At 44.1% G+C, this 25,109-nt stretch overlaps 5 protein-coding genes across 9 annotated transcripts; 3 read left to right on the top strand and 2 right to left on the bottom strand.

Annotated features, from left to right (window-relative positions):
* Nucleotides 1-1,204: 1,204 nt before the first annotated feature.
* Nucleotides 1,205-3,471, top strand: LOC105280791 (zinc finger protein 706). Of its 3 annotated transcripts, none has more exons than XM_011341600.3 (3): nt 1,205-1,645; nt 2,328-2,489; nt 2,568-3,471. In XM_011341600.3, exons 2-3 carry the CDS (start codon nt 2,346-2,348, stop codon nt 2,655-2,657), a joined length of 234 nt encoding a protein of 77 aa, XP_011339902.1. In that variant the 5' UTR covers nt 1,205-1,645; nt 2,328-2,345; the 3' UTR covers nt 2,658-3,471. The 3 variants fall into 3 exon arrangements, with proteins under 3 accessions (XP_011339902.1, XP_011339901.1, XP_011339903.1); XM_011341599.3 differs by lacking the exon at nt 1,205-1,645 and adding an exon at nt 1,683-2,023 and having other exon boundaries at nt 2,103-2,489; XM_011341601.2 differs by lacking the exon at nt 1,205-1,645 and adding an exon at nt 1,685-2,023.
* A 372-nt stretch (nt 3,472-3,843) lies between these two features.
* Nucleotides 3,844-5,912, top strand: LOC105280790 (V-type proton ATPase 21 kDa proteolipid subunit). The gene is made up of 5 exons (XM_011341598.3): nt 3,844-4,101; nt 4,305-4,353; nt 4,435-4,518; nt 4,595-4,994; nt 5,104-5,912. Exons 1-5 carry the CDS (start codon nt 4,041-4,043, stop codon nt 5,134-5,136), a joined length of 627 nt encoding a protein of 208 aa, XP_011339900.1. The 5' UTR covers nt 3,844-4,040; the 3' UTR covers nt 5,137-5,912.
* On the bottom strand, nt 5,729-9,184 carry LOC105280789 (carnitine O-palmitoyltransferase 2, mitochondrial). 2 transcript variants are annotated; one of them, XM_011341597.3, is made up of 7 exons: nt 8,651-9,184; nt 8,497-8,537; nt 7,773-8,331; nt 7,136-7,669; nt 6,548-7,037; nt 6,237-6,429; nt 5,729-6,141 (listed from the first exon to the last, which is right to left on the bottom strand). In XM_011341597.3, exons 1-7 carry the CDS (start codon nt 8,684-8,686, stop codon nt 6,015-6,017), a joined length of 1,980 nt encoding a protein of 659 aa, XP_011339899.1. In that variant the 5' UTR covers nt 8,687-9,184; the 3' UTR covers nt 5,729-6,014. The 2 variants fall into 2 exon arrangements, with proteins under 2 accessions (XP_011339899.1, XP_011339898.1); XM_011341596.3 differs by having other exon boundaries at nt 7,773-8,334; nt 8,651-9,183.
* Nucleotides 9,185-10,440: 1,256 nt separating this feature from the next.
* LOC105280788 (synaptojanin-1) lies at nt 10,441-17,301 on the top strand. Its single transcript, XM_011341595.3, has 7 exons — nt 10,441-11,082; nt 11,553-11,910; nt 12,082-12,246; nt 12,527-13,581; nt 13,718-14,301; nt 14,387-14,561; nt 14,648-17,301. Exons 1-7 carry the CDS (start codon nt 10,956-10,958, stop codon nt 15,667-15,669), a joined length of 3,486 nt encoding a protein of 1,161 aa, XP_011339897.1. The 5' UTR covers nt 10,441-10,955; the 3' UTR covers nt 15,670-17,301.
* Nucleotides 17,302-17,304: 3 nt separating this feature from the next.
* On the bottom strand, nt 17,305-22,939 carry LOC105280787 (guanine nucleotide-binding protein G(i) subunit alpha). Of its 2 annotated transcripts, none has more exons than XM_011341592.3 (4): nt 22,168-22,939; nt 19,875-20,059; nt 19,269-19,555; nt 17,305-18,974 (listed from the first exon to the last, which is right to left on the bottom strand). In XM_011341592.3, exons 1-4 carry the CDS (start codon nt 22,286-22,288, stop codon nt 18,497-18,499), a joined length of 1,071 nt encoding a protein of 356 aa, XP_011339894.1. In that variant the 5' UTR covers nt 22,289-22,939; the 3' UTR covers nt 17,305-18,496. The 2 variants fall into 2 exon arrangements, with proteins under 2 accessions (XP_011339894.1, XP_011339896.1); XM_011341594.3 differs by lacking the exon at nt 22,168-22,939 and adding an exon at nt 21,437-21,805.
* Nucleotides 22,940-25,109: the final 2,170 nt, after the last annotated feature.

The following is a 25,109-nucleotide window of genomic DNA, read 5'->3' as shown; positions in this document are numbered from 1 at the left end:
AATACAAAAATCGTCTCGAAATAAAGAATTCACACTTGGTTCCTTAAATTCTCTGCGATTATCGGTCCGCAATTCCGTTGGTTGATGGTGCACAGATCCTTGAATCTGAAAGTTTCTCCTTACTTACTTACGGACGTCGATTAATCATTGAGGCCATACCTCATACAATAACGAGCACTACAGAAAAAATATTTAATATTTATAGAATAGAAAATAAAACACGCATTTCAAAGAATGACTTTGCACGTAATAAGAAATATAAATGTCCAAAATCTTTTTACCAATTTTGACGCGCACGTATTAGATAATGATTGATTAGAAAATCACAAACATAAAATGATAAAAACAATAATAGAGTTTTATTTAAAAATAAAGTTATATTGGTTTGGCAAAGAATTGACACGTAACTTACATGTAAAATATGTCCGTAAAGATTTTACAAAACTAATTTTGTTCAAAGGGCAGTAAGTGTAATCTATATATATATAAGCCAAATACCACTCACTGACTCATCAACGTGCAGCCCGAACCACTGCATCTTTCGACTTGAAATTTTAAGGGTATATTCCTACTAGTACGTAGGTGCTCACTAAGGGTGGGTTTTCCGAAATTCCACCCCTAACGGGTGAGAAGGGGTAAAATGTGTTTTTATTTAATTCTACGCATAATATCGCGGGCGAAGCCCGCGTGACGGGGGATGCTAGTGTATAATAAAACTGATCTCTAGTCTCTTAAGATTGTTTTTATTTTCTTAATTTTTTCCTTTCAAGTATACTTTATTGTACTACATTCTCATGTACCTAATGCTTTATTGTAAGAAAAGAATTTAAAGTTATTTTGCAATTTAACATGAAAAGTGCAACAATTTTACTGTTCAAAAAGCATTAAAAAAATCATATTAATACAATGACCATGAATATTTTGTTTTATATTGCAGTATAAGAGAATGTGAATATTATATTCTTAAAACAATGTTCACGAAATATATGATTATTAGTTCTTGGTTTGGCCGTTGGTACCTGGTGGCGCTGAGATCTTGGATCGCACAATGGCTGCCCATTAGCAGTCCATAGGTATATTAGTCAAAGACGCTGTCGCATTAATTGCAAGCTAGCCGTCCAATCGCGAGCGTCCGGTGCCGCGTTGCGAACCGCGCTTAACTTGATATATTTAAACGTCGAAACTTTGCCGTCTCCCTATATGCATATATCGATCAAAACCAAAACGAAACCTCGCATCGCGCTGCGGCATTCGCGGAGCGGCTCCACGAGCCTCGGGGAACAAGGCTCGAAGTCGACGCGAGTCACGTATCCTTCACGTGTATACGTGTCACATAGTACACGATTCTCATTCATCTGGACCGCGATTTATACACGATTATTCTGCACGCGCAGTGTTTCGAGCGCACGACTTTCGCTCGCTCGTTCCCCGCTCAACTTTTCCCTCACCGAGGAGACACTCTCTCCCCTTGCAATCTTTCTTTCTTTCTTTCTTTCTCTCCCCGAGGCGCATTGCTCTCAGCAAGAGAAACGGCAGCGAGCATCCATTTAATAATTCTTCCATTGTCGTCGCCCGTCGGGAGGAGCTCCGGCCGGAATCGTCGTGCCGGAAGAGACCAACACGTCTACCGTCATCTACCGTGTAGGTAAGCATCTGATCCTGATAATCTGCACCGCGTTTACACCTCGTGCACTTAGAAGGAGACGAGCATACGCACGCTCGACGGGAGAACACGAGAGAGCAGCTCGGGCAGAGTGCAGCTGAGGGGCGCACGGATCCACGGAGCCTCCTCGCTCGCCTCGTGGTGAAACGCGCGTCGCTCTCTAGAAAGTTTTTTTCCTGCATTTTTTCCCCCCCGTCGTCATCCTCGTGTTTACTTGCCTTTCCTCGCGCTGCAATCTGGGAATCGAGCGGGAACTGTTGCTCCGGTGACGACGAGGAGGAGGACATCGGGCAGCGACGGCGGTCGTGGCGGCACGTGAACGGATATTCTCGGTCGTACGATTTGCGGAGCGGTTATTAGGTAGAGTACAATATGGTCCTGTCGTATTTCGGGAGGAGAATGCGCGCGATAACGAAGGTCGTTCACGTTGCTTTAACAGTTGGCGAGACGATCGTTGAACTTGGAGATGACTAACTAGGCCTGTCGTAACAAAGAGAGAGAGAGAGAGACGTTAGATATGTAGCCCGCTACTGTGTCGCCTAGTGCTCTGCTAAACTTAGTTACGCATGATGCCAACGAACCTTGCAAGAGGATGCGCAAGGTCCAGTCCCTTATCGCCTCTGAACACTCTTTCTAAGATGCTGTATTTTCATTTCGTGCGCAGGCAGCCCTTACTTCCAGAATGGCGCGCGGACAGCAGAAGATACAGTCTCAAGCCAAGGCGGCTGAGAAAACCGCGAAGATGAAGAAACAGCAAGGGCACAGTGCCAACGACCAGAAGAAGGCCGCACAGAAAGCACTGGTGCATGTGTGTAGCGTGTGCAAGGTTAGCGCTTCATATAACGATTCTCTTCCGTACAACCGTGCACTTGATGATTTTGTGTGACGTATTTTCGCTTCGCAGGCCCAAATGCCAGATCCTAAAACGTACAAGCAACACTTCGAGAATAAGCATCCTAAGAACGAGTTACCGGACGACTTGAAGAATATATGAGGGTACAAACTGTTGTAACGTGGACGATTGGAGTAGCCAGGAGGGAAGGGGGGGGAGCGCAGGAAAATAACGATTCGCTGCAACTGACAAAGTGATGTAGTGATTCAACATTCATCTCTGATCATTGCATAGTTTCAAAAGAAAAAGCAAAACAAAAAGAAGAATGAATTAAACCTTGTTAGTGTTTTTAAACTAATCTCTATCGCACTCGAATGAATCGTTGGTCGATGCGACTCAGAATGTTAGACGCGATTGCTTATGGGAGATATCGTCTTGGTTTGTAAAAGTTGACAGTTTTCATATGAACCATGCAGTCAATACTTTTCGCATAAGCATAACTACATCTGATTCTGTGTACATTTCTAAAATAAAATTCACTTGACCGTGAAGTCCTGAAGAGAGGATTATATATATATATAAATATACATATGTAAGAATGCGATAGCTCGTAATCTCCTGTTTTTGTTAAAAAGAGAGAGAAAAAAATATATATAGAGAGAGAGAGAGAGTGGAATGAGATTGACAGATATTAAATTATTTTGCGTACGTTTGAAGCGGAGGACACGCTGCGTAATGATTCTATTACAGACAATTATAAATTGCTCACACCGAAAACCCGAGGAATATTTCGTGTCTTTGTTGCATTTAAACGTCGACGTATGTTAATGTTAATGGCTTTGCGAAAGCAGTTCTTCGAGTTACGAGATTGAGTGACTCGGAGGGGATCTTTAACTGTGTACAACTGCCAATTTATAATTAATTGTATCATATTGTGCTCTTTGAAATAAGAAGAATGTATAGTCAAATGTGAAAACGCATCGTTTCTTTTCCCCGCCTCGCGTTTACAAATTCGTGTCTGCGATTAGATAATTTTGTCATCGTTTCCAATTCGCCAAACTATTCCGCATAAACGTTTTTACGCTAGCGTTTACGAAAAGTGCCATAATAAATCCAAAATAATTGATTCCTGTCGCGTACCTGCACAATTATCAAAATGCAAAACTAAATTTGCGAATGCGAATATCCCAGACTTGGAAATCCCGACCGTACCTTTCAAATCCAGCGCATCTTCAAGCCGCGATCGCAAAGTCGGCTCCGCACGACGCGACACTTGCGCCTGCGATCACGTGACACAGCGCCACATTTGTTTTTTTGGTGTAATCTTTACGCGGCGAAAATCACTAGCTGTTACCAGAAGAGTCAGCAGTCTCGTCACATGATAGCGACGGGTGTGCGTGAGATTCCGTTTGATCCCTCGATGCAGAAATTAAAGAATTGCTAGAGGAAAGCGCCGGTCCGTTTGACTTTTCCGGAGTGCCGACCGCAATCCGAGGAGATCGCTCGTAATTCCCGTCGCGCGAACAGTGCAATTAACTATCGACGATGAGGTACATCTTGGGTAACACATTTGCAATCACCGCCTCGGTGACAATTCTTATTTTAGGTATGGCCTTATCACACATCTATATAATAAATAATTTCATCTATCTGTGACAAATAAAATAATAAAGAAATGCTACTAAAATGGACAGGTTAAACATAATTGCCAATTTTTGCAATATCATTTTCGTAAACGGTATCAAATGCATTTATTTAGCCAAGTCACCCCTTCAGATTGGATTCTTATATATATCTTTCATGTTACAGTTTTATATTATGTGTTCACTGGCAAGGGAGAGCAGATTAGTGTCGCATGGTATGTTTCCGCACTTGTTCCTCGTTTGACAAGTTTGTCGAAAGCAGCACACTAAAATATGCTTGTTCTTCCTCGATTTAGGTTCTTGACAAATACCACCCCATATATGTGGTCCAGCTTGGGCATAGGTCTATCAGTAGCTCTGTCTGTAGTAGGCGCAGCGTTGTAAGTTCAAGAACGTACTTGTAACAGCATCGGATCATATTATCGTCTAATCGTTGACTACGCTTGTTTTTCTCAGGGGTATCCATACGACGGGGGTGTCGATCGTCGGCGGAGGTGTGAAAGCACCCAGGATCAAGACGAAGAACTTAATTTCTGTGATATTCTGCGAGGCCGTGGCCATCTACGGCTTGATCACTGCCATTGTCCTATCCGGAATGCTAGAGAGGTTTTCTTACGCAAAGATCGAGGCTAACGAGGAGCTCCGCATTGAGAATTGGATGTCGGGGTATCTGATGTTCGGAGCTGGCCTCTCCGTCGGGCTGGTCAATCTTTTCTGCGGCATAGCAGTCGGCATCGTGGGCTCCGGCGCGGCTCTCGCCGACGCGGCTAACTCCGCCCTCTTCGTGAAGATCCTCATAGTCGAGATCTTCGGTTCCGCGATTGGACTCTTCGGCTTGATCGTCGGCATTTATATGGTGAGTCGATGCGTGTCGCGTGTATGCGGAAGTGATTAACAATGCTCGAGATTTTGCAGCTAACTTGATGCGATTGATCGATTGACACGATTTCTTGCTTCCCTTTCAGACGTCAAAGGTGAAAATGGGCGACAAGGTGTAGGTATATGTAAATCGCGAGAGAACAAGCCATGGAGTATTACTGGGATCGCAATGCTTCATTCCACACATACTCGTCAGCAAAGTGTCCTAGAGGAGCGACTGCATATCTCCGGATTCGTTGTAAAATCATAAAACTTTTTTTAGGTACCAAAACGTGAACTTGGTATATATCGCTGTACGTCCCGCTGATGCGGTTGATTACAGCGACCTGGTTCAACGTTCACTCTAATATTCACACTTCCGAATAGTCTTACATCGTTTTAGACGCGTCTCTCTCCCTACATCCTTTGAAAGTTAAAAGTGACGAAAATTAAGTGGAAATCATGGGCTTTGATTTTTACCGACAGTAGAAAGCAACGTAATCCTTGTTTTGTACTTTGAGTGCGTTGTAGCGCTCGCTTTTGCGTGAATCAATGTACATACGTGTCCCCGATCGACGTACAAGTAATAGAGTAACAATACCTAGAAGTAATATCTGTAATAATTTAACCCCTACGTGTATAATCACACACACATACATGTGTATGTATATCTTTAATTATTGGAAACATTGTTGGCTGTTTATAAAAATTAGCGCAAGCTGTTGGTGCCGCTTAAAAAGTATTAAAAATATTTATTCAACAATATAAAATTTCTGATTATCAAAGGTCGGTGCTTGCTCCTCATGTTTAAGGTACTGAAGCAGACGTACCTTTGATATAATGAACATTCTGATTATGAACATTCTTCTAGCGTGTAAAATATTTCTGTTGTAAAATATATATATATATATATACATATACATAAATGCTAATTATTTCCATTCGATAATAAAAATATATATATATATCGATTATCACCCTAGACACCTGGCAACATTATGCCATAATTCTAATATTATTATGCGCGTAGCACATCACAAATGTTCTTGAATGCATGACCTAATGATTGTACGTACTTGCTGGCATTGCGACTGCCTTCGTAGCTCGTCACGGTAGCACCTAAACGATGATCCTGGATCATGTACCTAACAACACGTTTAAAATTCCGTCAAAATCGTAATCCAATGAAACAGGATATTGTTACGTTTCCAATACAATATGATTGATGCGAATGGCTTACCCTATTCCATAGCCATCGGCTACCACTGGCCCGAATCCGCCGGCCGCGACAACTGGACTCGATAACGTAGACGTAGACAGAATGTTGTAATTGATAGCGTCGTACGCTGGATCGTGAAAAATGGCAGGTTTATGCGCGCCCGACTTCTCGGAAATTCTTTTCAGGGCGAACAGATGCCTGTCAAAGCCCTGACCTGTAAGAACGTCAAATAAATAATATAAATCATTGACGTGCCTTTTCTTTGATTCTCAGAGGATTCTCTTGACGATTCTGATGATTTTCAAGTCAAGTATTTCAATCGGACTAATTACCCATCACGGCGTCCCTCGTGAGCACATTGTGAGCTTTGCTACAATCGAGTATCATCTTTTTCAACTCTGATTTAGAAAGCTCGTTCTGCCTCTGGGACATAGCAACGCAGATCGCTTTAGTCTCTAACGTGCAGGGTCTGATAGTCTCCGTTCTGCCGTGCTTATATGCAGCTGTGCTGCAAGATTCGTAAGTTGATACCAGTTTGCCCTCTAGGGTGTAGAACGCTAACTGGAACGCCAGCTGCATCACGGCATCCGGACTTACCCCGAGCGTCTTGCACTCGTCTTTACCAAATTCTTCGAAAATTATGTGATCAACGCGCAACCGGTTGATCCACTCCCGATACCTTGCTTTCTCTTGCTCAATTATACCGGCGCTCTTCGCGTCTACCGAAAACTGCAGTCTCTCGATTTTCACGCTTTCCTTCGCCAGCTCGTTCACCTCGCTGGGATGGAATCTAGGCTTCTTCGATATGTCGCCTTTCACGTCCTGAAGAATCGCAGATTTTTTATTGTTGCAATTCTTGCGAGTACTCTTGCAGTAACGTTTACGTTAACATAAAGTCATTGGGGACAAGTATCATTCACCTGGAAGTATCTGAGCATCGCGACTCCGTCACCCCACGAATGCTCGAAGTTGATTCCGGCATAGCCATCCTTGGAAAGGATGAGAGAGAACGACTTGTCGAACCACCGATTGGTGCCGTCCGTGTGCAGGTATTTCCTCATCAACTGGTTATAGTCAGTACCAATTTCTTCGTCGTCCAAGATCAGCGCGAACACTGCCGAATCTATCTTCTTGAGAATCTCCTGGTTGCCCGTTTCGATTAAATGCGAACGTGCCCGTGCCCACTGATCCCTCTCCGACGTTGTGAGAACGCCCACGGGATGTCGATTCGGCGGCCTCTCGTCCTCGAGAATCGCCTTCACACACGCAGCTATCTCCTTAGGGCTACGGATAGAGTCGTCCGCGTCCAAAACGTCAAATGCGTAAAAATGTCCGTTCCTCAGGACGATCAAGTGTTTCGCTGAAGGATCGTGGAAGATTCTATCCTTCTCCAATTCCGGTATCCTAGTTGTATTGAACAGATTCTTATACTGAGACATGTCCAACGGGTAAGCCTGAAAGATTCGTACAATTAGTTAGGCTTCTTGCAGATGATCGTTTTCTCCGTCTATATAATTTTTGCATATTTTATTTTACATAGCTATGATTTTTATTTACCTTAAACAAGTAAGCACCGTACCAGCTGAAGCGTGCTGGGATCAGTCTTGTGACATTGCGGAACAGCTCGGTATCCGATTTCTCCGGCTTTAAGTGGAACACCTCTGGCTCCAGCACGTTATTCCTGAGGGACTTCATGAACCTTAAGGACGATACCACAAGATTTGTCGCCTTGACCAATTGCCCGTTATACTCGGCATCGGATTCAGGCATAAACACCAAGTAAGGATTGTAATTGATTGGCAAGGGCTTGCGGTCTCGCAGATACATGTCGAACCATGGCTCACTGATGTAACTGGTACGTGAATTTTGGCTGTTTTCGTGGACCAGCTGCTTTTGCAAGCTCTGTCCCTCGTTGACAAGGAATTTCGAGACACAGGCTTGTGTGTTTTGCAGTTCCTCGGGGCTCAACAGAGGTTTCTGCGCATTCAGATACCTGGTGCAGGTATCTTCGAGCTTCGGCACTGGTAACTGTGGTAAGGATGATTGGAAGTGCAACGTCGGAATTTTGCTTATTTGTATATATTGATACTCAGGAGTATTGTACGACGCTAAAGTGCTTCTGAAACAAAAGATGTATATTAATGTCTGATTTATGAATGGAACGATAATTTCATGATAATTAGTTCCACTAATGATACAAAAGTTCGAACTGCGAGAATAACAAATGCACAGGAAACCATATTGTTTTACATTTGAAATGCAGAAAACAAAACACTAATACCTAGCTAATCGTTGTGTTAGTGCCACTCCTCCACGGCTTATCTGGAATGTACATAACAGAGAAGGGAAATAAAAATAACTAGAAAAATACGTTATCTTAATAATTGAATAACAAAAATTTGTAGTACATGTAATTCTGTGAACAACTGACTTACCACGATCCTTCGAAAACCAACATTTGCGACCAACATTTTGCAAGTTATTTCACGAGTTATTCCCGAGAGAGCGCAATGTAAAACACGCACGTAATATTTGTATAAATTAAAAACTTTTTCTATATCCGTACTACTTGGCAGTATCTTGTTTGTTACTTGTCCACCTGGCAATTACACTTGTAAAGGAGAGTACACATGAGCGAGTGAACAGCGAATGTGAGCCTGGTTTCCACATTTCGCGATAATTCAACTCTGCGAGCTTGCATTATCGTTATCTCTGCGTCATTGATCAATTGTGTATCAATTGTCAATCTTCATCTCTGCTGGGTTCGACAGTGCAACGCGAAAGCGAAAACCTTGCGGATGCTCGTTTAGATACGCGTGTATACTGATTTGCATACATATATGCAGATGTACGTCATAAAATATAAATGAAGATTTCGAATTCCTCAGGATCTAACTACAAACAAGAATCGCTGGCCATCGCTCCACTTATACCATCACGATCTTGTCTATCGCTGTACATACATATATATTTTGTGTTTTTATTGAAAAGGTAAAAGTAACAACCATGAAATACAAGAAACCTAGTGCTCAAATAGTGTAAACCTTTGACTATATACCTATGGACTGCTAACGTTGCCACTTAGGTAATGTAAAAGATGCGACCAAGATCTCAGCGCACCCATGTCCCAGCGGCCAAGCCAAGAACTAATAGTCGTACATATACCTTTGACTGAAGCATTTGTTCCGTGGTTTCATGACGCATGTCAGGTGTTATAAGTGACAAATTCTAAGTGAAAACAAAATGGTTCGTTATTGTTGTATCAAATCATGTACAATCACACGATACAAAGCCAAAACAGGAATACAAAAATCGTCTCGAAATAAAGAATTCACACTTGGTTCCTTAAATTCTCTGCGATTATCGGTCCGCAATTCCGTTGGTTGATGGTGCACAGATCCTTGAATCTGAAAGGTTTCTCCTTACTTACGAACGGACGTCGCTTAATCATTGAGGCCATACCTCATACAATAACGAGCACTACAGAAAAAATATTTAATATTTATAAAATAGAAAATAAAACACGCATTTCAAAGAATGACTTTGCACGTAATAAGGAATATAAATGTCCAAAATCTTTTTATCAATTTTGACGCGCACGTATTAGATAATGATTGATTAGAAAATCACAAACATAAAATGATAAAAACAATAATAGAGTTTTATTTAAAGATAAAGTTATATTGGTTTGGCAAAGAATTGACACGTAACTTACATGTAAAATATGTCCGTAAAGATTTTACAAAACTAATTTTGTTCAAAGGGCAGTAAGTGTAATCTATATATATATAAGCCAAATACCACTCACTGACTCATCAACGTGCAGCCCGAACCACTGCATCTTTCGACTTGAAATTTTAAGGGTATATTCCTACTAGTACGTAGGTGCTCACTAAGGGTGGGTTTTCCGAAATTCCACCCCTAACGGGTGAGAAGGGGTAAAATGTGTTTTTATTTAATTCTACGCATAATATCGCGGGCGAAGCCCGCGTGACGGGGGATGCTAGTGTATAATAAAACTGATCTCTAGTCTCTTAAGATTATGTTTTTATTTTCTTAATTTTTTCCTTTCAAGTATACTTTATTGTACTACATTCTCATGTACCTAATGCTTTATTGTAAGAAAAGAATTTGAAGTTATTTTGCAATTTAACATGAAAAGTGCAACAATTTTACTGTTCAAAAAGCATTAAAAAAATCATATTAATACAATGACCATGAATATTTTGTTTTATATTGCAGTATAAGAGAATGTGAATATTATATTCTTAAAACAATGTTCACGAAATATATGATTATTAGTTCTTGGTTTGGCCGTTGGTACCTGGTGGCGCTGAGATCTTGGATCGCACAATGGCTGCCCATTAGCAGTCCATAGGTATATAGTCAAAGGTGTAAACGGTGATATTCAAGTAGCGAGCCAACTGTCCAATCGCAGTCGACTATTATCTCCTATTTAATTTCTTATTTCCACCAGGTCGGCGATCTTCGGCGGTGCATCGTCCGTGACGGCGACGAAGGAGGCCGAGCCGCCGAGCAGCTGTCAGTCGCCGCCAATCGCCGCCAGTTATGCGTGGTCGCGGTGAGAACGTCGCCTAAGTACCGGACTGTCTTGCCGCCAACGCGCCGTATGACAGACGGAGCTGTCACGCGTCTGTAGAGCGTCGTCCAGTGCCGTCATCGCCGTCGAGTCGCCGTCACCGCGCGCGCAGCAGAGGTACAATACACAACTGCAAAACAATGGCGATGGGCAAGGGCTTCCGCGTCTATGAGAAACTAGACTCGCCCAAGCCGCACTCGGTCATCCTCGAGCAGCGGAACCGCAAGGAGACGCTGCTCTTCGAGTCGCAGGCGGTCGCTGTCCTTTGTGAGTACGACGCCGAGATCCGCTCGGACGATACGCCGCTTCTTTTCACTGCGCTCCGTTCCTTTCCACTGCACGCTTTCGAATTTTCTGCATTTAAAACGAGATAGAGATAGCGAGAGGGACGTATGTACATATATATTTGTGAGCAGGAGAAAAGGGCAAAAGTGAAGCGACGAAAGGTGCAACCAAGCAGATAACGTGACAACTTCGCGTTTCTACCGAAGTATTTTGCTTATCTTTAATTTCTGAATTCTGCTTGCGAAATTTGATCGCATCCGAGTTGGACTAAACTGTGCAAATTATTCGTCACATTTTACGTTTTTTTTAAATTAAATTTTAATAAATATCGCAATTTTATATGTAGCTTCTATTTCTTTTTTTAATAAAACATGATAATTGTAGGAGAGATGATTTTATCTCTAAATTATCAAAAATTATGGAATTCTCATTAAATGTCATATTATTTGCAGCCACTGAGGAACATGAATTTCTGAAGCCGAAGTATACCAAACTGCTGGACGCGCACGGATGTCTGGGTGTTCTGCAGCTAAATGCGGGGGAGAATACATTGTTGTACCTTGTCCTGGTCACCGGATGCTTCTCTGTTGGCAAAATCGGAGAGTCGGAGGTCTTCCGTATCACGCAGTCGAGTTTTGTGCCTCTATTCTACACTTCTCAGGGGACTGAGGACCGCGTGTCCGAAGTCAGGAAGGTCCTGAATTCCGGAACGTTTTATTTCTCCTGGTCTGCCGGCCAGGAGTCGCTCGACATCACGCTGAGCGCTCAAAGAAGATGCAAATCGACGATTACGGATAACAGGTTCTTCTGGTCAGTCGCAGTTGCTGCAAAATCTTTTTATCTTATCGCCAATTTGTTACAAAACCGATAGTTTTTCATTGCAAACGCGCTATCTGATAAGATCGGAACAGATCTCAAGATAAAGCATAATCTTCTGAATTATTGCTTTTTATATATTTATTTGTTATAATTTGTATGTAGGAATCGAATGTTGCATATACATCTGCTGAGATACGGCGTGGACACGAGCCAGTGGTTGCTGAAGGCGATGTGCGGTAGCGTGGAAATCAGAACCGTCTACGTCGGGCACAGACAGGCTCGAGCAGTACTTATATCTAGATTAAGCTGCGAGCGCGCTGGTACGAGGTAAGCACGCTTCTCTCCATTCCATCGATTCGTGCTATTTCCGCAATGATATTGCGTTCGATGATATTTCGCAATATCTGCTTGATAAGCGGCACGCGCAAAGTATATCTCGCGCGATAAGCGTGCGTCTGCACTGCACGCGCACTCGCATTTGCCTGCTGATAAAACACGATCCAAAGTCTGCTGCAACACATGGTCCGATTAAATACAACGTGTCGTATTTGGACTGACTGTACGTTCATGTTAAAATTATCTAATAAAAATGATCGTTTGCCTTTAGATTCAACGTTAGGGGAACCAACGATGACGGGCACGTGGCGAATTTCGTGGAGACCGAGCAGGTGATCTACATCGACAATGAAGTGACGTCTTACGTACAGACGAGGGGCTCGGTGCCGCTGTTCTGGGAACAGCCTGGCATACAGGTCGGTTCGCACAAGGTGAAGATTTCGCGCGGCTTCGAGATGTCCGCGCCCGCCTTCGACAGGCACTTGGAAATGATCAAGAAGCGATACGGGCAGCAAGTGATGGTCAATCTCCTCGGCTCGAGCCTGATCGGTAGCAAGGAAGGCGAGGCGATGTTGAGCCAGCTCTTCCAAACCCATCACGGCATGTCGGAGCATAAGGACGTGCCGCACGTTCTCTTCGATTATCACCAGGAGTGCCGCGGCGGTAACATGAAGAATCTGTCGAAGCTGAAGGCGAAGGTCGAGAAGTACCTGGAATCCTTCTCACTGTTCTACGCGGCCGGCAACACCGTGATCCTCGAGCAAACCGGCACTATCAGGACGAACTGCCTCGATTGTTTGGACAGGACCAACTGCGTGCAGACGTTCTTCGCCCTGGAGATGCTGGCGAAGCAGATGGGTCTGCTGAAGCTGATGGAGAAGCAACAGATGGTCTCGAGATTCGAGGAGGTGTTCCGCCAGATGTGGATCAACAACGGCAACGAGGTCAGCAAGATATACGCGGGCACCGGCGCCATTCAGGGCAGCTCGAAGCTGATGGACGGCGCGAGATCGGCAGCTAGAACAATACAGAACAATCTGTTGGATTCCAACAAGCAGGAGGCGATCGATATCCTGTTGCTAGGCTCGACATTGAATACCGAACTGGCTGACAGAGCACGCCTGCTCTTACCTCCTAACATGTTGCACGCCGCGCCGAATCTTCTGCGCGAGATATGCAAGCGTTACAACGAGTACGTCGACACGATGAATCTTAGGGTGAGCGTCGGTACTTACAACGTCAACGGGGGAAAGCATTTCAGAAGCGTAGTTTACAAAGATCTCTCCCTGTCTGATTGGTTGCTCGATGGACCACACAGATCTCCGTGTAAGTATCCTGCTGCTAAGATGGATATTTTGAAATTTTATCAATATCTCGAGGAGAACAAGGAGGAAGAAAGGATTTTGCAAGTGCGTACGTCGCGAAAAATATTCTTTACAATCAAACTGTATCCTGCTTTCAGGCTTGGTAGACACAACCGCAGAACACGGTGAAGACAATGTTCCTGTAGACATATTTGCGATTGGATTTGAGGAGATCGTTGACCTAAACGCCAGCAACATCATGGCCGCCAGCTCGGACAACGCAAAGGCTTGGGCCGACGAGTTGCAGAAGGTGTTGTCCAAGGACACCGAGTACGTTCTCGTGACGTACCAGCAACTGGTTGGCGTGTGCCTCTATCTGTTTATACGACCCGTGCACGCGCCGTACTTGCGCGACGTCGCGGTGGACTCCGTGAAAACGGGATTGGGCGGTGCCACCGGCAACAAAGGTGCCGCGGCGATTCGATGCGTTCTCTACTCCACGTCCTTCTGCTTCGTGTGCGCGCACTTCGCCGCTGGCCAGTCCCAGGTGGCCGAGCGTAACGCCGACTACGCCGAGATCACGAGGAAGATTACGTTTCCCATGGGCAGGACCCTAAACACTCACGACTACGTGTTCTGGTGTGGCGACTTCAACTACAGGGTCGACATGGACAAGGACGAGATGAAGGAACTGATCAAGCGAAACGAGTTCGATCAGATATTGCAGTATGACCAATTGAGGGTAACTATCTAATTTCTATGTGATGTATTTTTTCTAGCATTAGCAATCAATAATTTGAACGTTTTTTCTTAACTTGCATTTTAAGATTCAACAAGAACAGGGCAATGTCTTCAAAAACTTCTTGGAAGGACCAATCATTTTCGCGCCTACGTACAAATACGATCTATTCTCGGACGACTACGATACCAGCGAGAAGTGCCGCACACCCGCCTGGACGGATAGGGTCCTGTGGAAGCGTAGAAAGCAAGTACCTGACATTGGTAGGTTTCTTTTCTTCCACGATATCTTCTTTGTATTTAATATGCCAAAAATACTAGTATTTTTATATATAAATCACTTGTTTCAGACTCGCCCACAGATTGGAATCCAGGGAAGCTTCTTTACTACGGCAGAGCAGAATTGAAGCAAAGCGATCATCGGCCAGTGATCGCAACGATCGACATTGACGTGCACTGTGTCGATCCTGAGAAACGCGAGCGCGTGTTCAAGGAGGTGATACAAGACCTGGGTCCACCCGACGGTACGATAATCGTCAAAGCCGTGGAGGATGTTGAAGACATGGACAGCGTGTTCGACAACAATCTTATGTTCGCGCTGATACAGGATCTGTCTCACATCGGCGAGGCGATTCTCGTCCGTTACGTTGGCGAGACCATTTGGGTGACGTTCAGGGATGGCCAGTGCGCCCTGGCAGCGGCGAAGAAGGGCATGACGCAAGTGTGCGGCCAGACACTAAAGCTATCGCTCAAGTCACCCGACTGGGTGCAGCTGATTGAGAAGGAGATCGAAATCTGCAGCAACACCACGGCGCAGTTCACGACGGACTCGCCGCTGCGAAGTCCCGCGCATCGACTGGAGCAGCTGGAAATTGCCGAGCGACCGTCACCTAGCCGGGGCATGTCCAGTCCAAACGGCATGGCCCCACCGCCGAGACCGGCACCACCGGGTCGACCCGCGCAACCACCGAAGAGCCCCGCTCACGAGCGCAAGCAAGGCCCGCGAGCAGGCGTGTTCAGCGTAATAGCCAACCAGTTCCCACCGATGACGTCTCCGACAGCGGACAAGGCGGAGGATTCTCTGCAGGACGAGAGACTGTCGCCGGACTCGGCCATCTACGAGGAGATACCAGACGGCTCGCCCAGCTATCCCGTACCGAACCGACCGCCGCCGCCGTTACCACGCATGGACGGTCCCCAGGAACCGTTGAGCAGACCCCCGCCCAGCTCGATACCACCCCCGTTGCCGCACAGGCAGGCTCCGCCACCTCCGCAGCACCCACCGCCAAGTTTACCCCCACCGAACGTTCCGCCGCCCGTTCCGGCAAGGACCACCGGCGGGCCGCCGATTCCAGCCAGAAATCCTCACTAGGAAAAGAATCGAGGCGATCGGTTAGCGGAGACGAGGTATCCGTTATATATACACATTCTAGTTTCCTTTTAGCGTTATGATTTAATGAGTACGACTATTTATGAGACTAAACGGCGAGTTCTCGCTTCCGAGGTTCGCGTCCCAGATCCAGAAGCGTAGCTTAATAGAAACGTCAAATCTGTTCTGTGATTACCCTGCCAGTGGTATTCATCGAGTCGGTGGTAATTGTATAAATTCCCGCGAGCTCCCTGACTGCGAGCGCGCGATTAATTGTAAATTTATATTTGTAAGTCGTTATTGAACCTACTGATGAATTCGCATCTCTACACCCTCTTCGGTGGTAATGATATACATATTAATATTAATTACACCTGTTAATCCATTGAATGGTGATACGGGAAACCGCTATTTTCGCTCGAGTGTTTAGATAAGATCGAGAGCTATTGTTTCGAAGAATCAATCAATTTATAATTGTTGTGTCGTGACACAGAGATTTAATATGTACACGTGGAACCTGTTGAAATCGTGAAATTGGATATATATATTACAAACAAGTTGATAATCGTCAGAGTTTAAATGATGGGATACTTGCGGTAATAATAATGATAAAGTTACATCGTCGCTTATACTGCATATCAATAATGTGAGATGCAACTCTCTCGATGTTAGAACCGCTTCTTCTAAGGAGCTTTAGGAGTTTTTCGCAGTATCTTACTAGTGTATAAGCGTACCAAAAATGTAACTATAGTAAGGTCCCAAGAAACGAACTTAATTTTACATCTAATCGTAATGCGATATTCAGGAAAAAAGATAGAGACTCGGAAGGAAGCAGTATTCTCGTAAACGTAAGGTACTTCTTGTAATCGCCAGCTCTTGAATTCCCTCCCCCTTGGATTCGCTTGTCCCCCAAAGGCGGCTAATTTAATTTAAGCTCCTACGTGTAATTTATCTGTAACTACTGCCTTTTGATTTCATAGTTCCTATATTTTGCATTTCGTAACAGGCTCCGAAAGCGTCCGTCCCGACATGATCCAACGCCCGTCTACATTTTGTTCCTTAAGAATCCTCTCGATTTTCATTCTCCCAAGCACGACACACGGACATCCTGTTATTTCGACTGCCGCGTTACTTACGCCTCTGACCGGAAAATAAAATTCATCGCACTCATATTTAAAGTATCGTAAATCGAGGAAGTGACAAGGAAATGACGTATAGCGTGGCAGTCAAATTGTCCATTATCATAAATTGTACATACTCGTTATTATCCAGTTTTTTTTTTTTTTTCGTCGCTCCAAAGCTCCGGCTTCATCCTCGTCATTCCTCAGTACGTCGCAAGGGTGGCTCTAATTGCGGGAGAAAATGAACGTATACATACGTGTAAAGTAGCATAATAAAGGATGGGTACGTAGCAATGTAAGGGAAAATTGTTTCCGACACGTGCACTTACAATACGGGCTTCGTCCTGCACCGACACTGCATCTCTTCACGCTTGCGTACATAGCTAATGTGTGACCTGTTAGCTAAGGTCGACACACACATGTACAAGATGTAAAACATTGGACATTGTACATATAATGTATTCTCAGTGGTCTAATAAAGAAATCAGGCCGGAACCGGGGAGAACTTGAACGGTTCTTTAAAAAAAGACTTCATTTATTGATCTAAGCTGTATAAAGAGATTTGATTGATCGTCGTCTTGTATTAATGCTAACATCATTATTGTCAGTTTGGCAGATCGAGGAATGAGAACGGCGCGCTCTCGGTTATTATTACTTAATAATACGTATGTAAATACGGAAGAAAAGCTTGTACAAAAGTTTTCCTTTCAGAAATCGAACTTGTATAAATATATATAATATATATGTTGTATAAAAAAAAGAAACAAAGAGAGCCCGTCGTCGAGATGTTTCAACTTGTCACTGTCAACTGGATGAGCGAGGGGCGTGGAAACGCGTTTCCACTTAGCGCGCGCGCGTGGTCGCTTTTAGTGTAATAAATTATATACAAGGTGATTACATCACTAAATTAATAGCTATCTAATTCTTGGTTAGTATCATTAAATACATTATGCAAAAAATAGAGTAACGTTTGATCTCGGATCTCTCGAGTCGGGTGTACAAAAATGCCTCGTTAGCATTTAACATCGCCGCCTCGATTTCTCAGTTTTCTTTTGCGCACTGTCTCGAAGCAATCTCGTCTCTTTTAAGCGTATCATTCTCGCTCTCCTCAAATAGCAAAATAGTATGCTATTAACCACGAGAAATGTTACTATATAATTATCATTACGAATTATATCCTTTTGAAGATGCAATTATTTAATTTTAGATTAATATAGAATTCGAGTGCCCAAAAATAAATAACAATACACGCGTATCAAACAGTGCATAAAAAAATATCTGGCGACAACGTGAAACGCTTCACTTAATTCCCCGAGTACTTTGAATGTCCGTTATTTCTTTTTTTGTTCGTAATTTCAGTATATTTTATAATATATTAAAACTAATAAATTAAGGAGTAACATATTCGTACCAGAAACTCCCAGAAACGAATCCGTGTAGAAATTTATACAGGGGACAATTCGATTACAGGCTACAGAATCGAGTAAAAACGTTACGCGTGATCAAGTATTCCAGAAAAGTGTGAGTAAAATCCTCGCGTTAATTAATATGTACTCGTGTTTACGAGACGCATCTTCAAACTTACGATCAGTCTCTTTTGTCGTTCTGCCGCCATCGCTTTCACGAACGTCTACGAGTCGTCGATACATTTTTTCCGTTTCTCTCAATTTTGACCACCTCGACAGTTTGCTGATCGAGTATTGGAATGCTTAGCTCAGTAATCCGCAATTACTCAGGTTGTTCTTGATTATTACGTCGGTCACGGCGTCGAACACGAACTGTATGTTGGACGTGTCCGTGGCGCACGTGAAGTGCGTGTAGATCTGCTTCTGATCCTTCCTCTTGTTCAGGTTCTCGAATTTCATTTGTATGTAGGAGGCGCACTCCTCGTAAGTGTTGGCGCCCTTGTACTCCGAGAAGCAGATGGTGAGCGGGCTCCTGCTGATCTTCTCCTCGAACAGGTCCTTCTTGTTCAGGAACAGTATGATCGACGTCTCGACGAACCACTTGCTGTTGCAGATGGAGTCGAACAGCTTCATCGACTCGATCATGCGGTTCATCTCCTCGTCCTCCGCCAGCACCAGGTCGTAGCCGCTCAGAGCGACGCAGAAGATGATCGCGGTGACGCCCTCGAAGCAGTGTATCCACTTTTTTCTCTCGGACCGCTGGCCGCCGACGTCGAACATTCTGAAAAAGGAGAAAACGATTATAATGTGACGCAATTAATCTTGACACTCGGAATCTTTTAATTAAAGAGAAACTTTTATACGTACTACATCTAATTTTAATGAATAATTTATTATTTATTAGGTATTTAGTATTTGTTGCGAAATCATTTTTAAGTACATTAAAATGCAAGAATTTTGTATAAAAAAAAGATACATATTTATAAGAGTCATCAATAATACTTAATCGTTGCCATTTTCAACGCAGACGTAAAATACTCAAGTAAAAGAGAACGTCTTCGTGCGACGAACGTACTTGAAATGTAAACCCTTGAAGGAGAAGTGCGTCTCCACGATTCCGGTGGTTTTGACGCGCGTTCGCAGAACATCCTGCTGCGTCGGAATGTAATTGTGTTGCGCTATGCGGTCAAGTGCGTTAAGGTAGTACGCTGCCGAGTCGTTGAGCTGGTATTCCCTGCTACGCGTGAAACAGAGCTGCACCCCCGCGTCCTGCCATAATCGCTTCATTAATAGCACTAGGTCCCCAGTTAGCTCGCCCTCCTCCGCCGCCGACGCTAGGGTGAAAAATTGTCGCGCCATATCCTACATAACGCAAATACAAGGCCGATTAACTAATGCCAGTGGGGCACGAGAAAGTTAGCGGGATTGATAACGAGTGATATTACTTAGATTGAAAAATTCGGCTTTCTCTTGCAAGGTTTTGGTTTTAAATAAAGCTCATTTGAAATTTTAAGAGAGTGCAAACTAATTTCTTTAAAAAAAAACGGTGCATTAAAAGTAGCGAGTTTTAATATAAATTTAATATAAATAATTACATCAGAATTATATAATACAAAATTCAATTTGAGGAATGTGAGATTCCTCTTTGTGTAATTTAGTAAAAAGCATGAGAAAAATTTACCGCTTTATTGGGATCGGCAAAGTCGATTCTGAGGTCCCCCATGGCTCTGATTATCGTCATTAAGCTCTGTATCGTGTTGCTGTATACCACCGGTTTGTACTGCTCGCATTCCTCTTTACTGTAGCCGGTCTCGTGAATGATCTTCATTTGTTTCACTATCGTAGATTTGCCAGACTCTCCGGCACCTTAAATTTTAATGTAATATTAATTGGCATTCAGGTAATAATTTGTCATACATCCGAGAAATTTGCAAGTCTTCCTCGACGATAAGATTATTGATCAAGATTACTGTCGCGTAACGTATTGTCAACGATGCATATTCATTTGGCATATGACTCACAACTATTTCTGAATCAATGCAAATTTGTGTAAAAAAAAACAAAAACGGAACAGTACTCGTAATTTCAAAGGACTTTTATAAATAATGGATATATCTAATTACTCCGTCAATCATAACGGAGACCAATATTCGTTCCCGTCGAGGAAGAATAACGTTTTTCCTAAGCAGAATGAAGATAATTTGCGCGATCTTGTAGACGTAATCTCGTGATTCACACGCGGCCGATGATTCAAGTTTCCCGTAACGCCAGGCGCGTTCTACATCCGCACTTGTTCGTCCAAAACGCGAACGATTCGCGATATTCAATAGTAATATTAAGCAATAAATCGATCGAATTTTTGCAGTTAAAAGCTTAATATCGAAAGTTACAAATACTACGGTTGCATAGAAAAATATATCCTCTGATTCCAACTTGAAAACGAGTCACGTACATTTATATTACAATCTACTTATAATTAGAACATTTTTTCGAATAAATTTAATTTACATTATTTATTTTAATTTAGTTTCTTTAATTTTTTCAATCAGTTGCTTTAATCTTTCATTTTTCAGACAGAAGAAAATCTATCAAAGATTTCAGTCTCGCTCGATGCTTGTGCAAATAAATATTTTTCTAGGAGAAAATTCGCCCTGCGGAGAAACAGATCGTAGTCTGACGGCAAAGCGACGAGAGTGGACTGCAATTAAACGTACGGCGGACCGTACGATTTCGTGCGCGCGAGCGAACTCCAGAACGAACTCCACCATAGAAGGAACGTGAAACGTGACGTACACGTCGCGGGAAACGCACGCGAGAAAGGACACCCGAGAGTTCGCGCAATCGAAAGCACATTATCCGAAAGAGACGGTGTCGCGAGATATTAGGAAAGACTGCTTTCTCTCTCTCTCTCTCTTTTTCTGTCGCTCGAGTGTAGTAAAACTGCGTCAACGTTAACCGCACCGATTAACTCTTTCTTTTCCCTGTACAGGATTTCGCGATCCCAGAAGAGGAAGATCTATGACTCGCTGAGGAAATTGAAGAAACCACAATTTTTTGATTAGGACTCTCACTTTTCTCCCTTTTTCTCTCTCCATTTCCTGTGCCCAAAATCAAATACAGGCAAACAATGAAGAGAAAAACTGCAGGACATGGAAAACGGAAAATTCAGGTAAAACGAGTAGATCCATGAATTCGAAGGAAATGTCGAATCTCGTGAGGTGATCTTATTCGTCATCGACGTACCTTACATTGCGGTTCTTCTTGTGGTAGCAACCAATTTACATTGATGAGAGGTGCATTAAAAAGCGCGAATCGTCTCACGAATGCTTCCGTCTTCTCAGACGAATTTATTAGCGTTAATCTATTGATATGAGATGGAAATCAAAAGATAAATCAAACTTATTAAGCAATCTGTTCCCGGCAACTGTAAGAGAATTGCACAACCAATTAGATAAGGATACTCGAGACTCAGAGACGAGAAAATAAAATTCAGAGAGAAAAAGAGAGAGAGAGGAGAGAAAAACGAAAAGCTGAAGCGTAGCTCCACGGGAACAGGCATAATTCTACACATCACGGGTGATGCGCGGCGCCTTCGGGAGCGTTCGGCGAGCGCGTGCTATCCGATACACGATACGCGCGATACGAGACGAGACGAGTAGACGCGGTAGACAAAAAGAGAGAGAGAAAGGAAGCGACAGGGACGGCGATCGGCGGTGCAATCGGTACAGGCGTGCCGTCGAGGTAGGGTATGCAAATTCTCTCCTGTCGTCTCCCGAGAACCGGAACTGGGACGACGGGGCACTGCGAAAGGGAGAGAGAGAGAGAAAGGGGAGATCAGCAAGCGCGATCGGTAACGCGCTCGAGAACATCCGTTCTCATCATTCCCGGATCGTCGGGACGCGCGCGGAACTGAAAGGGAGGAAGAGAGAAGGAGAATCCCGAGGAAACCGGGGTACGCGAACGGGGGCACTTACCGAGCAGCAGGAGCTTGACCTCGCCGGCAGCGCGCTCGCCATCAGCGCGAAGGTCCTTGTCGATCTTCTTGGACCGTTCGGCGGCCTCCTTCTCGCCAGTGCTGCTCACGGCGCAGCCCATCCTGCGCCTTTGCCGGTGACGATCCTCTCAGCACGACGCGGTGATGGTGGTGATCGCGGTCGTCCTCGCCGTCGTCGTCGTTGTGGTTCGTCGACCGATCATCCGTCGTGCGTACGGAATATTCGGCGGCACCACGCGCAACAGCGTGGTGTTCAGCACCGCCGCAACGGTTCAAGCTACCGCCACGATCACCGCTGACGCTGACGCCGCCGCCTCCTCCTGACACTTGTTGCACGGACGACGCGTGGGAACCGCCCGCACGCGGTTCCGTTCACGTACACGGGCGCTCGCAATCGCCTCGACTGCGCACGCACACACGCACCACTTTATATATATTATATATATATATAGATGTACATATATACTCTTACAGCTACGCACACAAACGCGTGCCCTCGATCGCGCACGCAGCTGCGCTCTCGGCGGCGTCGGGTTCCCGGCGCGCGCCGGCGTCCACGAGTACCCGCGAAATATACACAGGGCGGATAACAAATCGCCGAACGGTCGAGACGCTCTTCGAGTTGGCGCGAGAGCGGTCGAACGAGAACGAGAAGAGCCTCGCGTATCCACGGCGATCCGATCGTTCTCACTTTCTCGATGACGGACGTACAACCGGCACGCGCGACGAGCCCCGCACTTTCCTCCTCGCACAGTAAACTGAGCGAAGTTGGCCGCTGCGCCGAGCCGCGCCCGCGATCCGGCGTTCGTCGCCACGCGCGTCACTCCGTCCGCGCGGCCAATCGCAGCGCGCGACTCCGCTCGCTTCTAGCCATTCGCGTGCTACCTCGGTTACGCCACCGTCCGTGCGAAGTGAGATCGGTGTGGCACGCGGTGATCGTCACTTGTCCCTAGCGCTAGGCGCAAACTTTGAATCCTCCTTTAATCGCCATTGGTTGAAAGCAGTTCTTACTTCGAAGCACGAGCAATTATCATTTGTCGTCGAAATTAAGCACGCGTGCCAATCACCGCGAGGTTACTGACTCAAAAATGCATGCGTAATCCTGCGATCACGTGACATCTGGTTAATAATAATTAGACGTGAAGGTTCGGTAGTTTGAAATGCGGACGATCGATCTTGCCTGCGTTTCGCTTCAAGTATATGTATGGACGAGAGATGTACGGTCATAGGCACAGAGGTTGCACACCTTTTTTTAACTGAGTTTATGAACACGCAATCAAATTCAGGATGCGAATCACTGTGACGCGCGCATGCAACTGTGTTACACACGTATACGCAAATTTGACAACTTCATGATCGTTCATCGAGTAGGCGCGCGTCACAGTGATTCGCATCCTGAATTTGATTGCGTGTTCATAAACTCAGTTACAAAAAAGTGTCGCAACCTCTGTGCCTATGACTGTACGTAATAAAAATGAGAAATCGAAAGAGGTGATAAGCGCAATATGATATCAATTTTTCCTTCTTTTCAGGAAAGAGGAGCTTGCCTTTATTCTTTTCATAAAAACTTTCCACCGTCATTATGCGGCGTATTTACACAGTCGTTGTGATTGGTACGCAGAAATCTTGCTTGGTGATTTAATCTGATCCGACTATTGTCGATGTAGATGATCTATTTAGAAGTTTTCTGATGACAGCAAAAGTTAATTTCCTTCTCTGTCGCGTACGCGGTGCGTCATAATTGGAGCACTGAGAACGATAGAGAGCTCTCCTAAAAAGCGAGAGCACGTTTATTAGACGATAATGATAATCAACAATTCTTCTCTTTTAAATGATGATGATACATGGCAGTAATGTAATAACGTACGTACACGCACACGTGCGTCACTCTGCGGTGCCGCGACATTAATAATCGCGTCAAATTCTTCGTTGTTGCGGCAGAGAAGCACTGCTGCGGCAGAGAGATAACGCGTGCAGCGGCAAAGATCGCTCAGCAAAGTCAAGCATGGATCGTAGACACGTCACGATACAAAAACGAGCACTAAAAACAAAACCTACCAAACCTGTCCTTAATTTCTATTCTCCTCTCTCTGACGAGAGCTCACGATATATAAAAGTATATCGGGGAACACGTTGTGTACGTACGATGCACACAACAAACGTACACAAACGATGGACACATACATACACATAACGTGTATACGTGAACTGTTGTGATAATAATTATAATTTATATTATTTATAAATTAATAATTATTATTTATATATATCATTTTATACGTTTTGTGCTTCTCTCAAATTGCCGCGTTAATCAAGAAATATATTGGGTTGGCCAAAAAGTAATTGCGTTTTTTTTTATATAAATAAAAGGCGAATTTTTCATGGGAAACAAAAACTTTATTAAACAATATATTGTCCATTTTGTTTGATTATCTTTTGCCATTTTTCAGGCAACTTCATGATTCCGCGCTCAAAAAAGTTCTTATCTTTTTCAGCAAAAAACAATTCCAACAACGATTTCATATCCTCATCAGCAGTCAAGGTTTTACCATTCAAGGCGTTTTGCAAAGAACGAAACAAATGGTAATCTGATGGTGCCAGGTCTGACGAATATGGTGGATGTGGTAACACATCCTATCCAAGCTGCAACAATTTTTCACGAGTGACCAAACTTGTACGTGGTCTAGCGTTATCATGGTGAAACACAACACCTTTGCGATTCACCAATTCTCGACGTTTTTGTTTGATGGCATCATTTTAATAATTTAATTTATCCAGTTGACGACAGTATACGTCTGAATTAATGGTTTGATTCCTTGCAAGCAGCTCAAAATACACAGTCCCACCAGACTGACAGCATAATCTTTCTTTGGTGAATATCTGCTTTTCAAGTGCTTTCAGCAGGTTCATCACGCTTGCTCC

The sequence above is a fragment of the Ooceraea biroi genome, chromosome 8 (genome assembly GCF_003672135.1).
Source record: "Ooceraea biroi isolate clonal line C1 chromosome 8, Obir_v5.4, whole genome shotgun sequence".
Lineage (NCBI taxonomy): Eukaryota > Metazoa > Arthropoda > Insecta > Hymenoptera > Formicidae > Ooceraea > Ooceraea biroi.
Note: the sequence above shows the minus strand (reverse complement) of the source record. Positions and strands in the feature narration are given on the sequence as shown.

Coding starts and splice junctions, on each gene's coding strand:
- LOC105280791 (XM_011341600.3), top strand. CDS start 2,346: ATGGCGCGCGGACAGCAGAAGATACAGTCTCAAGCCAAGGCGGCTGAG. Junction 2,490..2,567: donor ATGTGTGTAGCGTGTGCAAG/GTTAGCGCTTCA, acceptor TTCGCTTCGCAG/GCCCAAATGCCAGATCCTAA.
- LOC105280790 (XM_011341598.3), top strand. CDS start 4,041: ATGAGGTACATCTTGGGTAACACATTTGCAATCACCGCCTCGGTGACA. Junction 4,102..4,304: donor GGTGACAATTCTTATTTTAG/GTATGGCCTTAT, acceptor TTCATGTTACAG/TTTTATATTATGTGTTCACT. Junction 4,519..4,594: donor TCTGTAGTAGGCGCAGCGTT/GTAAGTTCAAGA, acceptor TGTTTTTCTCAG/GGGTATCCATACGACGGGGG.
- LOC105280789 (XM_011341596.3), bottom strand. CDS start 8,686: ATGTTGGTCGCAAATGTTGGTTTTCGAAGGATCGTG. Junction 8,335..8,496: donor CTAACACAACGATTAGCTAG/GTATTAGTGTTT, acceptor CTTTTGTTTCAG/AAGCACTTTAGCGTCGTACA. Junction 6,430..6,547: donor CACGAGGGACGCCGTGATGG/GTAATTAGTCCG, acceptor ACGTTCTTACAG/GTCAGGGCTTTGACAGGCAT.
- LOC105280788 (XM_011341595.3), top strand. CDS start 10,956: ATGGCGATGGGCAAGGGCTTCCGCGTCTATGAGAAACTAGACTCGCCC. Junction 12,247..12,526: donor TGCGAGCGCGCTGGTACGAG/GTAAGCACGCTT, acceptor GTTTGCCTTTAG/ATTCAACGTTAGGGGAACCA. Junction 14,302..14,386: donor TGCAGTATGACCAATTGAGG/GTAACTATCTAA, acceptor TTGCATTTTAAG/ATTCAACAAGAACAGGGCAA.
- LOC105280787 (XM_011341592.3), bottom strand. CDS start 22,288: ATGGGCTGCGCCGTGAGCAGCACTGGCGAGAAGGAGGCCGCCGAACGG. Junction 19,556..19,874: donor TTGCCGATCCCAATAAAGCG/GTAAATTTTTCT, acceptor TGCGTTATGTAG/GATATGGCGCGACAATTTTT. Junction 18,975..19,268: donor TTCAAGGGTTTACATTTCAA/GTACGTTCGTCG, acceptor CTCCTTTTTCAG/AATGTTCGACGTCGGCGGCC.